The sequence below is a fragment of the Procambarus clarkii genome, chromosome 81, assembly GCF_040958095.1.
Source record: "Procambarus clarkii isolate CNS0578487 chromosome 81, FALCON_Pclarkii_2.0, whole genome shotgun sequence".
Taxonomy (NCBI): Eukaryota; Metazoa; Arthropoda; class Malacostraca; order Decapoda; family Cambaridae; genus Procambarus; species Procambarus clarkii.
This window is the reverse complement of record NC_091230.1, coordinates 15456990-15471794: the sequence shown is the minus strand read 5'-3', so window position 1 is coordinate 15471794 and position 14805 is coordinate 15456990. Positions and strand designations below refer to the sequence as shown.

Genomic DNA, 14805 nt, shown 5'->3' with positions numbered 1-14805 from the left:
TTATTATTTTTATTTTATTAATCATTTATTAGTAACTTTGGTTGTTGCAAAATTAAACTGCACATTTTATGTTCTACGGTATAATATATTGTATTGTGAGTTTACTCTTGATCAAACAAAAAGAAGAGCATGATAATTTGGCTGCAATATCTGTCATTATGGTGGACTATTTATATGTACAAAACCTTGTTCCTAAATGCTAATCTTGATCTGAAACCTTTCCTTGAAAGGTGTAATAGAACCCATGAGCACCACACCAGAAATAAATATCTCTTTGATATCCCCAGTCACACTAAATCTGTGCAAACACTACATGCAAATATAAGAACCCAGTATATGGAACTCACTCCTTGACAAATAAAAAAAAAATTGTCCAACCTATGCCTTATTCAAAAGTAAAACCAAAGAATACCTAATTTCATCCTCATAGTTTCCTACCTTGTGCTTCAAACTCACACTGTAACTGTTAAATTTCCTTATGTACAGTACTTAAGACATATATCTTTACCAGTGTAATCACCTCTGAATTTATATTGTTGTTATTTGTTGATGTAAAACCTTGTTACAATGGACGTTTTCATAAGGACCTGTCTGAAATGCTATGCGTGCTAGTGGCTTTGCAAGAATGTACGAATACGAATCTAATGAAATCTCACCAACCCATTGCACCTTCTTGTGAATAATAATAATAATAATAATAATAATAATAATAATAATAATAATAATAATAATTATTATTATTATTATTATTATAGAAGGTATCCATACAAAAGAGATTCTAAACCCTTTACTCTGTGCAGCAATCAGATCATTTATAATGGCTAGTATGAGGTTCTTGCTGTCGATCTTGCAGAATTTTTCAACTCTTGAAAAGCAGACACTGAAATACAAAATAATATTCCTCCTGTGCTTTTAATATACCCTTTCCACTACTGCCCACAAGATGGGTATGGCATGCATAATAAATGAACAATATCAAACTCTGGTCCCAGACAGCACTCGGTACCCCTTACTTAAATCTTTAAATATGTTAGATATTAAGTCACTGCACATCCTCTCATGTGTACTCATATATATTTAAAACTGAACAGTACTGCCAATCCTGACCTTAAATGCTTCCTAGAAGGTTGTAACATGGGCATCACACCAGAAACAAATACCTATTTGATATTCCAAGAGTGCGCCTTAACCAAACCAAAAATGCTCTACAAATCAAGGGACCCAGAATGTGGAATGACCTTCCCAATCATGTCAAAGGTCTGTACCTCTCTTAACCAGTTTAAGAGAAAAACTAAGTACTACCTAATAAACTCCATGTAACCTATCTTACCCCCAAATTGTCAACCCATGTCTTGCTATTTCCAAACAATACTGTTTGTTGACCAATTTGTATAATGGCTGATTTCTGCCACGTGTCCCCCCCCCTTTTTTTCCCTTTTCTGTACAATTTATATTCTATTTATATTCAATTCTGTACAATTAAAGCTTAATTAGTATTAAGCTTTAATCTAAGTTTTTTTCCACACCTTGCTTGAAACATTGTGCGTATTAGTGGCTTTAGGTATTGTATGCACTGTATTGTATGTACTAGCTCTATCTATAAATCCAACATTATGTTTGTAACTCATCTTCTATGTATGTACTTTTACATGAATAAACATTTTGATTTTGATTTGATTTTGAACCTAGCGAATGCTAAACTCTACGGACTTTGAGTGGCACATTTCATATCCACCAACTTTATGAAGGAAGGTATAGTGGCCAAGCTGTACCCTCCTTCATGATAGGGCCGACCTCGACCCACATATTATTATTATTATTATTATTTATCTGTTATTATTAGTAATAATATTATTATTATTATTAGTGTTCATGGGTTAAATGGGAACCCTGGGTTCCATGGGTTAATAACCCTGTGGGTGAAAATCATATTCTGTTTTCAGTTCTATATTGCGACGTTGAGCTTGAACAGAGCATGGATACGAGGCAGACATTAAGTACAGCATGCTTTGTGCATATCAGTTCGGTCATGGATGCTACTTTTAATGTGCTTGAACAGACTACGGATACGCATTAGACATTAAGCACAGTAGACTTTGTGTTTATCAGTTCGGTTATGGATGCTTCTTTTAATGATGGCTGTGAGCTTGAGGGCCCCGCCAAAAATGTTCGCAGTTGGGCTCAGAAGCTTTGAAGGTCGGCCCTGCCACCCAGGGTGAGGACTGGATAACGCAAAGACTACAATAGGGTGTCCTTATTTTTGGGAGATTGTGATGAACACGACAGAAGAAGAAAGTTCAGATATTGTGGACGACTAAAAATGGACATTCCCCCAATTACTCTTAACAGTTCCAGCAGTTAAGAGATAAGTTTTAAGAATGAGACTGTATCAGTGACAGATGCAGCCTAATTTCTGCTTCAAAGGCCTGGCTAAACCTAACACCACTAAGTCCTATGAAATAGACAATTAAATTATTAGGGCAAAAAAAAAAGGATATGACAAAAATGAGTGGGGCGGGTGAAATTAATCAAATGCCGCTCAGAGTGCAGGGTCAAATAGAATTTCGCATTTGTTCTAGTCTATCAATACTTTTGCCATGACGTAGGAGTAAGGCTGGAGCATGATAGGCTACCAGATCAAGTATATATGCTAAGCACACATTTTTTATTTTAATATTTACACCGTATTGAGGGCTGTATCCCACTACCGTTCGAAGAGCCCTAACTTAACATTGTTAATGTAATTTTTTGACAGTAGTTCAGGTACAATTAAGGGACTGAAACACCAAGGTATTTGAAAAGTGAAGACATTGTCTATTGGTCTGTTATCAGTCTTTAGTATTTGTGGTCCACTTTGCGATTACCAATTTGTCTGTTAAATACCTTACTTTTTATGCGTTGATCACAAGACCAAGGCTCTCTTAAGACCAAGCACAAGACCAAGGCTCTCTTAAGACCAAGCACAAGATCAAGGCTCTCTTGATCACAAGACCAAGGCTCTCTTAAGACCAAGGCTCTCTTAAGACCAAGCACAAGATCAAGGCTCTCTTAAGACCAAGCACAAGATCAAGGCTCTCTTGATCACAAGACCAAGGCTCTCTTAAGACCAAGGCTCTCTTAAGACCAAGCACAAGATCAAGGCTCTCTTAAGACCAAGCACAAGATCAAGGCTCTCTTGATCACAAGACCAAGGCTCTCTTAAGACCAAGCACAAGATCAAGGCTCTCTTAAGACCAACCACAAGATCAAGGCTCTCTTGATCACAAGACCAAGGCTCTCTTAAGACCAAGGCTTGTGAGAGCTTATAGGGCTCTCACAAGCTGCATGTGTGTACTTTAAGATAAAAGCGGTTGTGCTCTCTCCAACTTTTGTTTACAGTTCCTCGCTATCCTTTCATTTGTAGGTGTAACATTTAAATATGGTAATTATATAACAACAGGTTTTGACATTTATATCCCCAGAGACATGATTACACTTTATCCAGCAGTTAAATGTGAGGCTCTCTGATCAGTGAAACTGTAGTCCGTGCATGTTGCTTAGAATTTGTTTTCTGCGCTGTTCAGTTAATCACTTCACGTTGTCTATGCATTGGAAAAAGCATAAATACTTAAAGGATATGTCGGAAAGCATCACAACTCAATATACATCGTAAATATATAAGATATTCTATATTCCATATTCTGCCATGTTCCCCCCTTTTTTATTTTTTTATTTTCTCAACACAATTTATACTTTAATCTCAATTAGTATTAAGTTTTAGTCTTTAGTGTTTTTCCCGCCCGAAACGCTTTGCGTTATAGTGGCTTTAGGCATTGTATGTACTAGCTCTATAAATCCATCAATGTTTGTATCACTCCTTGTGTGTATGTACTTTACCTGAATAAACATTTGAATTTGAATTTGAATTTTTTTGAAGACTGCAAGGCGTCCGGGGGCCACTCAACGAGCATATTCTGGCTTGCCAATTAATTTATAAATCTAATAAGAGAATATAATAAAAAAATAAATTTGTATGTTTTATAAAATTAAACTTAAATCGTCCTGTGCTGTAAAAATGTGTAGTATTATAGTGATTATTATTACTAATAGTCGAGAGAGGAGTACTACGCCGCGGTGGCCAGGTGAGTGTTCACGTGTTTGCAGCGGTTGAGACAGTTAAGGTGGGGGAGCCTGCCAGTTGCCATCAAGACTTGGGGGAAGGTGGTCGCTCCTCTCCCGCTGGAGTTTGTGAGAGAATTGAGTTTAGAACTTTAAACTGAAATTATACACCTGGAACATGAATGCTAAATTATGATCTAACGTAGCGTAAATTTTGTGGTGGTTCATAGTGATTGGGTAGGTTCAGTTTTTACAGTGGGAGAGTGAGTTTAATGCCAACAATGACGACCATTGGAAGGCTGTGGAGACAATATATTCCAGCCAGGTAAGTGTATATGTCATCTTGGGTAGAATAAGTGGTAAGCAAATGTACAAAAGAAGCTATATATAAACATATATAAAAATGTGTGTAAAATATAGACTACAACCTCATTCAATCCTGACAAATGTGTTGTATAGTTACTTTAAACTCACAAGACCCGTTTTATCCAATCCTAAAACGTGCCAAATTTCAGATTAAAGTTTCGCATTACTAGCAAATTATTGTTCCCGGAAAATTACATAGAAGAGGCAGAAAAGACTCCTTACTAAGAGTGCAAGCCACACATTACCAGCAGCAGACAGGTATTATAGGAGCAATAGACAGATGGAAACTATAAAGTTGTATCTAAAACATTAAACAAACTCTTTAATGCCATTCCCGGGAGACTTCAAGGGATCCCATATGCAACCCCACGACGTGATTAATTTTAATTTAATTTAATTTTGCCCCGAGGGGCGAGTTTATTGGGCAGCGCCACTCATCTTGTGAGTGGACATACCACCATAGCAGCATGTACAACACTTCCCAATTGGAAGAAAACCCGCTGGGTTGTTCATCCTGTCACTTGTACCTAGACACAGCTGGGACTTGCTTAACTGTCTCAAGTGAACAGCTCCTCAAACAAGAAGATTAACATCTGTCAACCCTTAAAAGCTTACGTTATCTTGCGGGTGCAAAATGGCCACGACGTGATTTCACGCAACCTCTTGGGAAGACAAACGACGAGGCTTTGTCCGTATGGATAATTGTAGCGATGAGAATGACAACAGTCATATATCACCCAGGTTCGAGCTCTGAATACCATCTCGGTCATTTTCAACACACTATGATCTCCGATATGGCTCATTACTCACATTTGACAACGTGGTTATACTGTAATTATCAGAAAGCGTCCCCTTACAATTATCAGAATACGTCCCCATACAGATGCGAAGCTATATTGTTTATTGAAACTATGTTGTGATACAAATACTATATTGATTTACCATGCAAAACCGCCCGTCGATCTAAAGTTGCTGAAAGGGGGGGGGGGTGATTTTTATAATCTCGGGACGCTAGTGATTAGCTATCTGCCTTAAAGTGCTCGAACGCTTTTGTAACACTACCCACACGCTACACGCCACACCTGTACGCTACCTACTTGTGTAAAGGAGGAAAATGTATATGTTTATCTCTCAGAATGTTCGGTAATATGTTTATTGTTTGTGATGTGTGTATATGTATGTATTAACACGTTGTACTGAACGGGGTGAGAATAGCTTGAGCTACCTCATCCCTTTGTGTGTATTTTACCTCAATAAACTTATTTCAATTCATATACGCTACCCTAACACCTGCTCTCTACTGGCGTCTAAGGTGACACCCGCACGCTACCCTAATACCCCTCTACCCATACCTGCCCTAATAACCCCCGCACGCTACCGTAACTCACGCTACTGTTACACCATGTTAAGGTAAGACTGTTATTGAAGAGCGAGACTGGGGGGAGGAAGAGAAAGACTGAAAATAAGAGAGGGGGGAGGGAGAACAAGACTGTAGAGTAGAGAGAGGGGAGGAGAAGCGATACTGAAGGAAGGAGAGGGGAGAGGAGCTAACTAAGGTGAGGAGAAGTGAGTGACAGTAATGACAGATTACTGATACAGGTTGGAGACAGCGGTCATTGGCCAGACGCCTAGTCTCGTTGGGCAGTTGACGCAGCATTCTTCTAAACGACGGCGATTATTTAAATGAAATATTTGAAATAAACAAGACACACTCGCTGCCATGTTCAAATGTTCGGACACACTCTCTGTCATGTCCACATGTCCGGACACACTCCCTGGCGTGTTAAAATGTTCGGACACACTCTCTGCCGTGTTCAAATGTTCGGACACACTCCCTGCCGTGTTCAAATGTTCGGACACACTCTCTGTCATGTACACATATCCGGACACACTCCCTGGCGTGTTAAAATGTTCGGACACACTCCCTGCCGTGTTCAAATGTTCGAACACACTCCCTGCCATGTTCAAATGTTCGGACACACTCCCTGCCGTGTTCATATGTTCGAACACGCTCCCTGTCATGTTCAAATGTTTGAACACACTCCGTCATGTTCAAATGTTCGGACACGCTCCCTGTCGAGTTCAAATGTTCGAACACGCTCCGTCATGTTCAAATGTTCGAACATACTCCCTGCCATGTTCAAATGTTTGGACGCTTACCCACCACTTCCAGGATGGACTGTAGTGTAGGTTTACTACGGGCTCACCATAGCCCGTGCTACTTGGAACTTTGTGTTCCAGGTAGTGAAGCTTAAACAATAAAACAACATGTATAGTGTAGGGACTTACGCTTCTCTTAGTGTTGGTGTTCACTTGTACAGTGTTGGTGTTCAGATTGTACAGTCATATGTCTCAAACCTGTGGGAGTAGTTGCAGGTAGGGGAGCCGGTCGGCCGAGCGGACAGCACGCTGGACTTGTGATCCTGTGGTCCCGGGTTCGATCCCGGGCGCCGGAGAGAAACAATGGGCAGAGTTTCTTTCACCCTATGCTCCTGTTACCTAGCAGTAAAATAGGTACCTGGGTGTTAGTCAGCTGTCACGGACTGCTTCCTGGGGGGTGGAGGCCTGGTCGAGGACCGGGCCGCGGGGACACTAAAGCCCCGAAATCATCTCAAGATAACCTCAAGATAGTGGAGAGTGGTCTGGGTGAAGGTGGAAGCTACATTGTGTCTGGTGCTGAGAAAGTTGTGTGAATGGAACATATCTTTGAATTCCTGTTGCGTGCAGGTTACTTTCTTTTGTCCAGAGCGATCCATACTTAGCTGGATATTATTGGGAGAGTTCTGCCCCTCCCGCAGGATCTCCACCTCCCCCACTACTCTCATGTGTGTAATATATACAATTACAGCTCACATTTCCTCCTGCTGTTACCTCTCGAGATGTGAATTGTTAAAAGTGGCATATACGAGTTTCTATGTGGATGACGCGCGAGTCGCAGTCTTGAATATCACAGTGACTTCATGTGTGTGTTGACTGCGGTAGTGAAGGCAGACGTCCTCCGTGGTGTCACTGACCGCTACACCCTCCCTTCTCTCTCTCTACTCCCATCATTCTCCAATCCTCATCCACCCTCTTCATCTCCTTATTCCCCTCCCTCCCATCTTCCCTTTCCCACTCTCTCGCTTCGCTTCCTTCATCCCTTCTCTTCCTCCCTAATCCCAACTCTTACCCATCCTCCCCAAAGCCAGCCACTCGAACCCTCAGCACTCCTATCCCAAACCCCACCCACATATCCCACATTACCGCTTTACGTTTCCCGTTCTCTTTGTTTACATCTTGATATAGTTTGGATACCTGATACCGGATCTGTGGTTGTGAGTACTCACCTGATATCGGTGTCCTCATCTGATACCATCTGATAACGTGAAGACCAACCGTCAGACCACAAGCCCCCTGCCACGAAAGAACTTAATTAATAACGACAAGCTCCACTCATATATACTTGATGCCAACCCATGGTGGACAAGCCACCTAACTTTCAAGCCTCCTCCTTCACCATCCAAACCCTCTTCAATAATTTCATCACATCTATCTTCCTCTCCCCAACCTTTCCAAACTCTTTGGACATCGGACTTCAGACATCTGATACCCAATACGATATCTGCGGCTGCGAGTCCTCACTTGATATCGGTGAGTCCTCATCTGATAGCCAATACCAGATCAGTAGTCGTTGTGGCCCTAATAACCCTCCAGTGGTTGATAGCCCAACATTAAACCGAAACTTATTGTCAATACTATTCCTATCTAGCAGTAATGCATTAATTACTACACCATTTAATTTATAGGTGTCCTTGTGAGTACATATACAATGATATATTATTAAAACCCTTCGAAGGCCAGATACAAGGAGGGCAGCGGCGTCCTGACTCTAAGAGGTCAATACTCTAAGATTAACAGTACCCTTTGCGTATATCACTAGAAGACCTCATCACTTGAAATAGTATTACCGCATGACACTACGTATCACTGTAGAACATAACAGTATACCTAACAATTTATGATAAGGATAAACACCATTCTTTGTATTGGCAAACGTCTAGTAATTTGTCTTGCTAACCGCTTTAATTCTCAGCATCTAAAATACACTAGCGTATAGGGGGGAGTCACACGTGTAGAGATAATTACTTCCGTCTTGAGCAAGAACATTCATCTATATTCCAAGTTTAAAATGTTCTCTGTAGGAAACTATTAATATGACCTAGCATCATTGCTTCTTCGATATTTGATAATATAGGTGGGGCATGAGCGGAATATCTTGAGGTTATCTTGAGATGATTTCGGGGCTTTATTTTTTTTTTAGTGTCCCCGCGGCCCGGTCCTCGACCAGGCCTCCACCCCCAGGAAGCAGCCCGTGACAGCTGACTAACTCCCAGGTACCTATTTACTGCTAGGTAACAGGGGCATTCAGGGTGAAAGAAACTTTGCCCATTGGTTTCTGCCTCATGCGGGAATCGAACCCGCGTCACAGAATTACGAATCCTGAGCGCTATCCACCAGGCTACGAGGCCCCCATGCTCATTTGCTCGTTTTCACTTAGGGAGTTCTCTCCATTCGTTTAGCTTTCAGTAGTAGTTTTAACCAGAATAGGGGTTTGTTTTGGGGTGCTTACATTTCTGGGTACCTGACCCAGTCGATGGCATAGAATGCTCCAAATCACATGTGTAATTCTATAGGCCATTGCTTCTCGTGTCTCTCCGAGGGGACCAGGTCCCGGCTCACGGTCCCCGGTAGGCCTAAAAACTCCATTCACACTAACTGTAATATTAGCATATCAGCCTGGATAGCTCCGGAGAGCTGAAGGGAGTTCTCCCCAGAAAAACTATTTACAGTAAGATATATAGTACAGTAAAAAATATCATTAAATATTTAAAAAAGAATATGGAGGTTCTTCTACCTTATTTGTGATTATTTGAAGCATTTGTGATCCTGCTTCTTATAAATTGAAGAATAATGCTGCGTTAATATTCTCAGGAAGCCTTTAAGACAATCAGAAGTATATTTACATGCTCATTAGCATGTCGCTAACGACTGTAATGTGAATGAGGCTTTTCGGAGCTTCTGCCACCGCCACACCTGTAAAGCCATCAAGGTTTAATATCCTATATATATATATATATATATATATATATATATATATATATATATATATATATATATATGTATATATATATATATATATATATATATATATATATATATATATAAAATATAGGAGCCAAATATCAAAGTGTTCAGTGAGGATCCACAAGGTCTTCTCTGAGTACTCACTATATATATATATATATATATATATATATATATATATATATATATATATATATATATATATATATATATAATATATATATATATATATATATATACTGTATATCCAAGAGACTGTTCTTGAAGGCTATTTCGGTATTAATAAACAGAACCGCAGCCTGTATTTATATCTTGTCATTCACATTAGGAAAGTTGGAATGGTGCTATTAATTTATGTGATCAGGAAATACAAAACGCATTATTTTTGTCAATTATGAAGTAATTACTTTCAAACTATTATCCAATATTACTTCGCTCATTCTGACTCTTTGAAGTGAATCTCACAAAATGCTTTACCCCACATACTGTAAATATAAATAATTGCAAACAGAAAGAGAACACAACCCGTCCTAACCTTCATCTAACTGTGCACAAAATTATATTAATTTATAATTGAATAGATAGGATTTTTTATTGCACAGTACAGGGAGATTACAGGGAGATTACAAGTGCACCTTTGGAGTCGGTCGTAGCTAAGATAAGCACAGTTTGAGGATGGTTTGGTGTCTGTCACAGTCTATAATTCATATTGTTATTTCATACGTATGGTAATATGTTCATACATATGGTAATATGTTCATACATATGGTAATATGTTCATACATATGGTAATGTGTTCATCGATATTACAATTTACCCAATATATGGAAGTTACAGATACCTTAATTTTCATTCTAAATTGGTAATGTTTAAATGTCATACATTACCTTTAATGAGGTATTTATTCAAAATAGTCAAGATATATATATATATATATATATATATATATATATATATATATATATGAATAGCAATTATTAATTACCATAACAAAAATATATACAGGTATATGGAAATAATACAGGGTGTTCCCATGGACGTTTCACAGCTTCGATTCTCATCATTATTTACAAAATTTATGATAAATTAAAAACAATATATATACAAACATTCAATAAATTTACTGAACGTACATTGCATTTATATTTAAGTGAAATACAACTGAATTTATCCGAGATCTAGGGTATGAAGTATTTAGGAACATTTGCATTTATGCATCTCCTTTAGACTATATGAAGGGTTACATAATTTGTCATGTCATGCTAAATAAAATCCTCATATCACAGGATGAATTAATTATATGTGGGCGTGAGCAGCCGTGAGAGAAGCCTCGCGCAACTTTCTTTTTTATTATTATTTTCTAACACAAACGTGGCCACCCATTAACAATGCTAACCACATATATACATTTTCTTCTGTCCTCCATGGACAGGGTGAGAGATTTGTCAAACATACATTTCTGGGATTTATTGAGCAATCAACCACAGAAGGTGATTGTAGTGCTTTTAAAATGCTAGGCTAAGCTACATACGTAAATACATAGATACACAGATTTATGTATGTTACATGAAGTGTTCGATGTGTCTTTTACATAGTGTCATTAATGTGCATTTACAAAGACGAAACGTAACTCTGATCAGCTTCGACATATACTTTATACACATACATACACACACATATACATACATACATACATATATATACACACATACATTTGTCTCTTTTACTCTGACAGGGTGAGATAGCTGACAGAGAAACTAGTGTGCAATTAAGAACTGACTGCTCCGAGTGCAGTGTAAACATCATCCTCATGTCACACATGTTGCTGGGACCCGTTATTGAACGGGCAGAGACTCGCGCCAACGGATGCCAGCTGGGACCCGTTATTGAACCGGCAGATGGGACCGATTACTTCAACGGCAAACTAACAGTAACGGATACTGGTACGAATTCTACAATTACACAGAAACAGTGATGATGGTTTTCCTTCATTGGATTACTCGTGCTGACCGTTAAAATTGCGTTTGTCAGGTCCAAATGAATCCTCGTGTCGCTTCTCACTAATACCTTGCCAAACAAAAGCTTAAAGGACAAAGATAAATCCTTTCTGAGCAATACGATGTTCACCAGAATGAGCGCTAAGTATCAATAGCATTATATTTGGGATTAATGAGGATATTAAGGACATTAGCCGACGATTTGGTCGGTTACTTTTTTTTTTTTACCTTTATTTAATAAAATACTGACCTATATTCATTTGTTATTAATACATTTTACCAGCCATAAAAAATATAAATATATAAGTGAAACGTTGCAATCTCTGAGTGGGCGTGGATGTACACCAAATGTCAGATGGTGTTCCAGGGAAAACTAGTTAGGGTAAACCTTAATATGCAGCCCGTTTTCCTAAGGTTTCCCATCGTCAAGAAAACAGCCAATTTAAAGTGTCCTCTCCTAACCTACCAGAGGACCCAGAACAGAAAACGGGAGAGTACGTCACTTTCGCCAGCCGCTTCCCTTTTTCAGTACGACAATTTTTGGCCTTTTGTAACGCATACGATCGAAAAGCGACGGTCTTTGAAGGAGGAAAGGTTGATGAGCTGTAGGGAGGTAGAGCGCCTAACCTGCAGTTAGGTGCTCTACTTAACATCAGTCAGAAAGTCAGAAGTATTTTCTCTCGCAGATATTCACACGATTCATAGATATGCTTTATATTTATATATTTTTTGACAATGACAGAATTTTCAGAAGATTTCTCTTACTTTCTCCTTGTCATGCTTCAAACTTTCCTCTGGGGGATTAGTGCTAGGTAAGCATTTACGAGAAACAACAGTTTAGGTGAGCATTTACGAGAAACAACAGTTTAGGTGAGCATTTACGAGAAACAACAGTTTAGGTGAACATTTACGAGAAACAACAGTTTAGGTGAGCATTTACGAGAAACAACAGTTTAGGTGAGCATTTACGAGAAACAACAGTTTAGGTGAACATTTACGAGAAACAATAGAGTAGGTGAACAGATGATGGGAGGAGCCAGGCGAGTGTGAGGTTCACGTGAGACAACTAATGTATGTTACGGAGCAAGCAAAGAGCACCTGTTAGCACGTCTGATTGTTGTGCTCGTGTGTCAGAGGAAGAGGAGGTGGGTAGGAGGAGGAGGAAGAGGTGGGTAGGAGGAGGGAGGAGGAAGAGGAGAGGGGGAGGAAGAGGAGAGGGGAAGGAGGAGGAGGAGCAGGGAAGAGGATTGGGGGGGGGAGGGGTCCAGGAGGGTGTAGAGACTCAGGCTAACGTTGCAACCTGCTCTCGCACAAGACAGCACATATATGACTTATTGCTTATAGTCACTATTCCGCGGTTGGACTAGGGGAGGGGGCCAGCTGCCCAGCCCAGTAACACAATCTGGCTCATGACAACTTTCGGCGTTACTCAAATTTGTGTCAATTTAAGATAGTTGATGCAGAAACAGCAGTTAAATCACGTGTTCAATTACAGACTGGGTAATTATCATAGAAGATTGGTATCATACGACAAGAGAGACACTTCACATACTCTCCGCTCCATCAGGTTACCTTGAGAGTACCAGACTACAGAATACGATTCATTAGCTAGAATAACCTTACACTATAAGCACACATTAATGTTCGCTTCAGCTATCTATAAGGACGGAGAGGAAAAGTTGGCAGAACAAAGCATTTAACTGTGACCGAAACCCGCGACGACCGGCAGTTATGACGACACTACCACCCCAATGATGGGCTTGTGTACCGTGCAGTGACGATCCCACGTGGTCAGGTTGGCTGTCAAGATGGTCACACGCACCACCGTGAACATGGAGGCCGTCCAGGTGGCCAGACGGAGGCCGTCCAGCTGGCCAGACGGAGGCCGTCCAGCTGGCCACACGCACCACCGTGAACATGGAGGCCGTCCAGCTGGCCAGACGGAGGCCGTCCAGCTGGCCACACGCACCACCGTGAACATGGAGGCCGTCCAGGTGGCCAGACGGAGGCCGTCCAGGTGGCCAGACGGAGGCCGTCCAGCTGGCCAGACGGAGGCCGTCCAGGTGGCCACACGCACCACCGTGAACATGGAGGCCGTCCAGCTGGCCAGACGGAGGCCGTCCAGGTGGCCACACGCACCACCGTGAACATGGAGGCCGTCCAGCTGGCCAGACGGAGGCCGTCCAGGTGGCCACACGCACCACCGTGAACATGGAGGCCGTCCAGCTGGCCAGACGGAGGCCGTCCAGCTGGCCACACGCACCACCGTGAACATGGAGGCCGTCCAGCTGGCCAGACGGAGGCCGTCCAGCTGGGTGTGGCCAGCTGGACGACCAGGTCGCTTCAGGCAGAGAAACTTGGCGTTGAAAGTTATAATGTCTTAGCGAGCAGCGACGTCACGTGACGTCAGATGTCAGGGGGGCTCTGCATTCTCCATTTTGGGTGTAAACTGTTGACCACATGGAGTCGGAGATGGTTAAGCTTTCCATTGTAGTGTTTTCAATTTTCTTGAGCACTACGAGAATACTACAGCTCAATTTCTAATATTATTATCATGAGATCTACAGAGGATTAAATTACAAGTTACTTGGTAAGTAGAGTATTTTTATATTTTGTGAAGTCACTAATTACTCGCCGCGTTTTCGGCATGACTTGTAAGGTGGATGCTCAGTTATTCACGCAGTTTAATTTCAGTTGTGTTAGAGATCCGTCACTGTGCATAGTTTGTGTGGGGCTTTCTGTGTGTTCATGGGCACTTAAATTAGTTTTTAGCCGAGTATAAAGTTTTTATATCTAATAAGTGTCCTGGTGGGTAAATCGGGGAGGGGGAGCGTATGTATGTGTCATGTATCGAACACACACATGTATGTGTCATGTCCTGTATCTAGAATAATTTTCTGCCAAGATGGTGGTAAGTTTTGTAGTTATTTTTTGTAACTTGTACAGTACGGGCATTCAATTATGAGCAAAAATATTTTCGTTAATTCTTGACGTTACTGCGTCCTGTCACTTGACATCTGTTGGTCTAGCACACAGCATCAAAGCTTGGAGCAATGACTGAGTTACAGCGTCCCTGAGTACTGTATTCTAACCCGTCCTCAGACCAAGTCCATTCCATCCAGCGGTCGACTCCAAAGCGGCATTCATCAATTTTAACATGCTGTTCATTCTTCAAAATAGGTATTTTCTCAAATATTAATTTATATTGTTATATATTAGC

General features: G+C 40.7%; 1 protein-coding gene across 1 annotated transcript in view; it reads left to right on the top strand.

Annotated features, from left to right (window-relative positions):
- Positions 1–4164: 4164 nt before the first annotated feature.
- Positions 4165–14805, top strand: part of LOC138349815 (heparan sulfate 2-O-sulfotransferase pipe-like) — a 51095-nt gene continuing 40454 nt past the window's right edge. Inside the window, exon 1 of the mRNA XM_069315180.1 lies at positions 4165–4423. Within this exon, the coding sequence (XP_069171281.1) occupies positions 4371–4423 (53 nt within the window). The 5' untranslated portion in view covers positions 4165–4370. The remainder of the gene's footprint in view (positions 4424–14805) is intronic.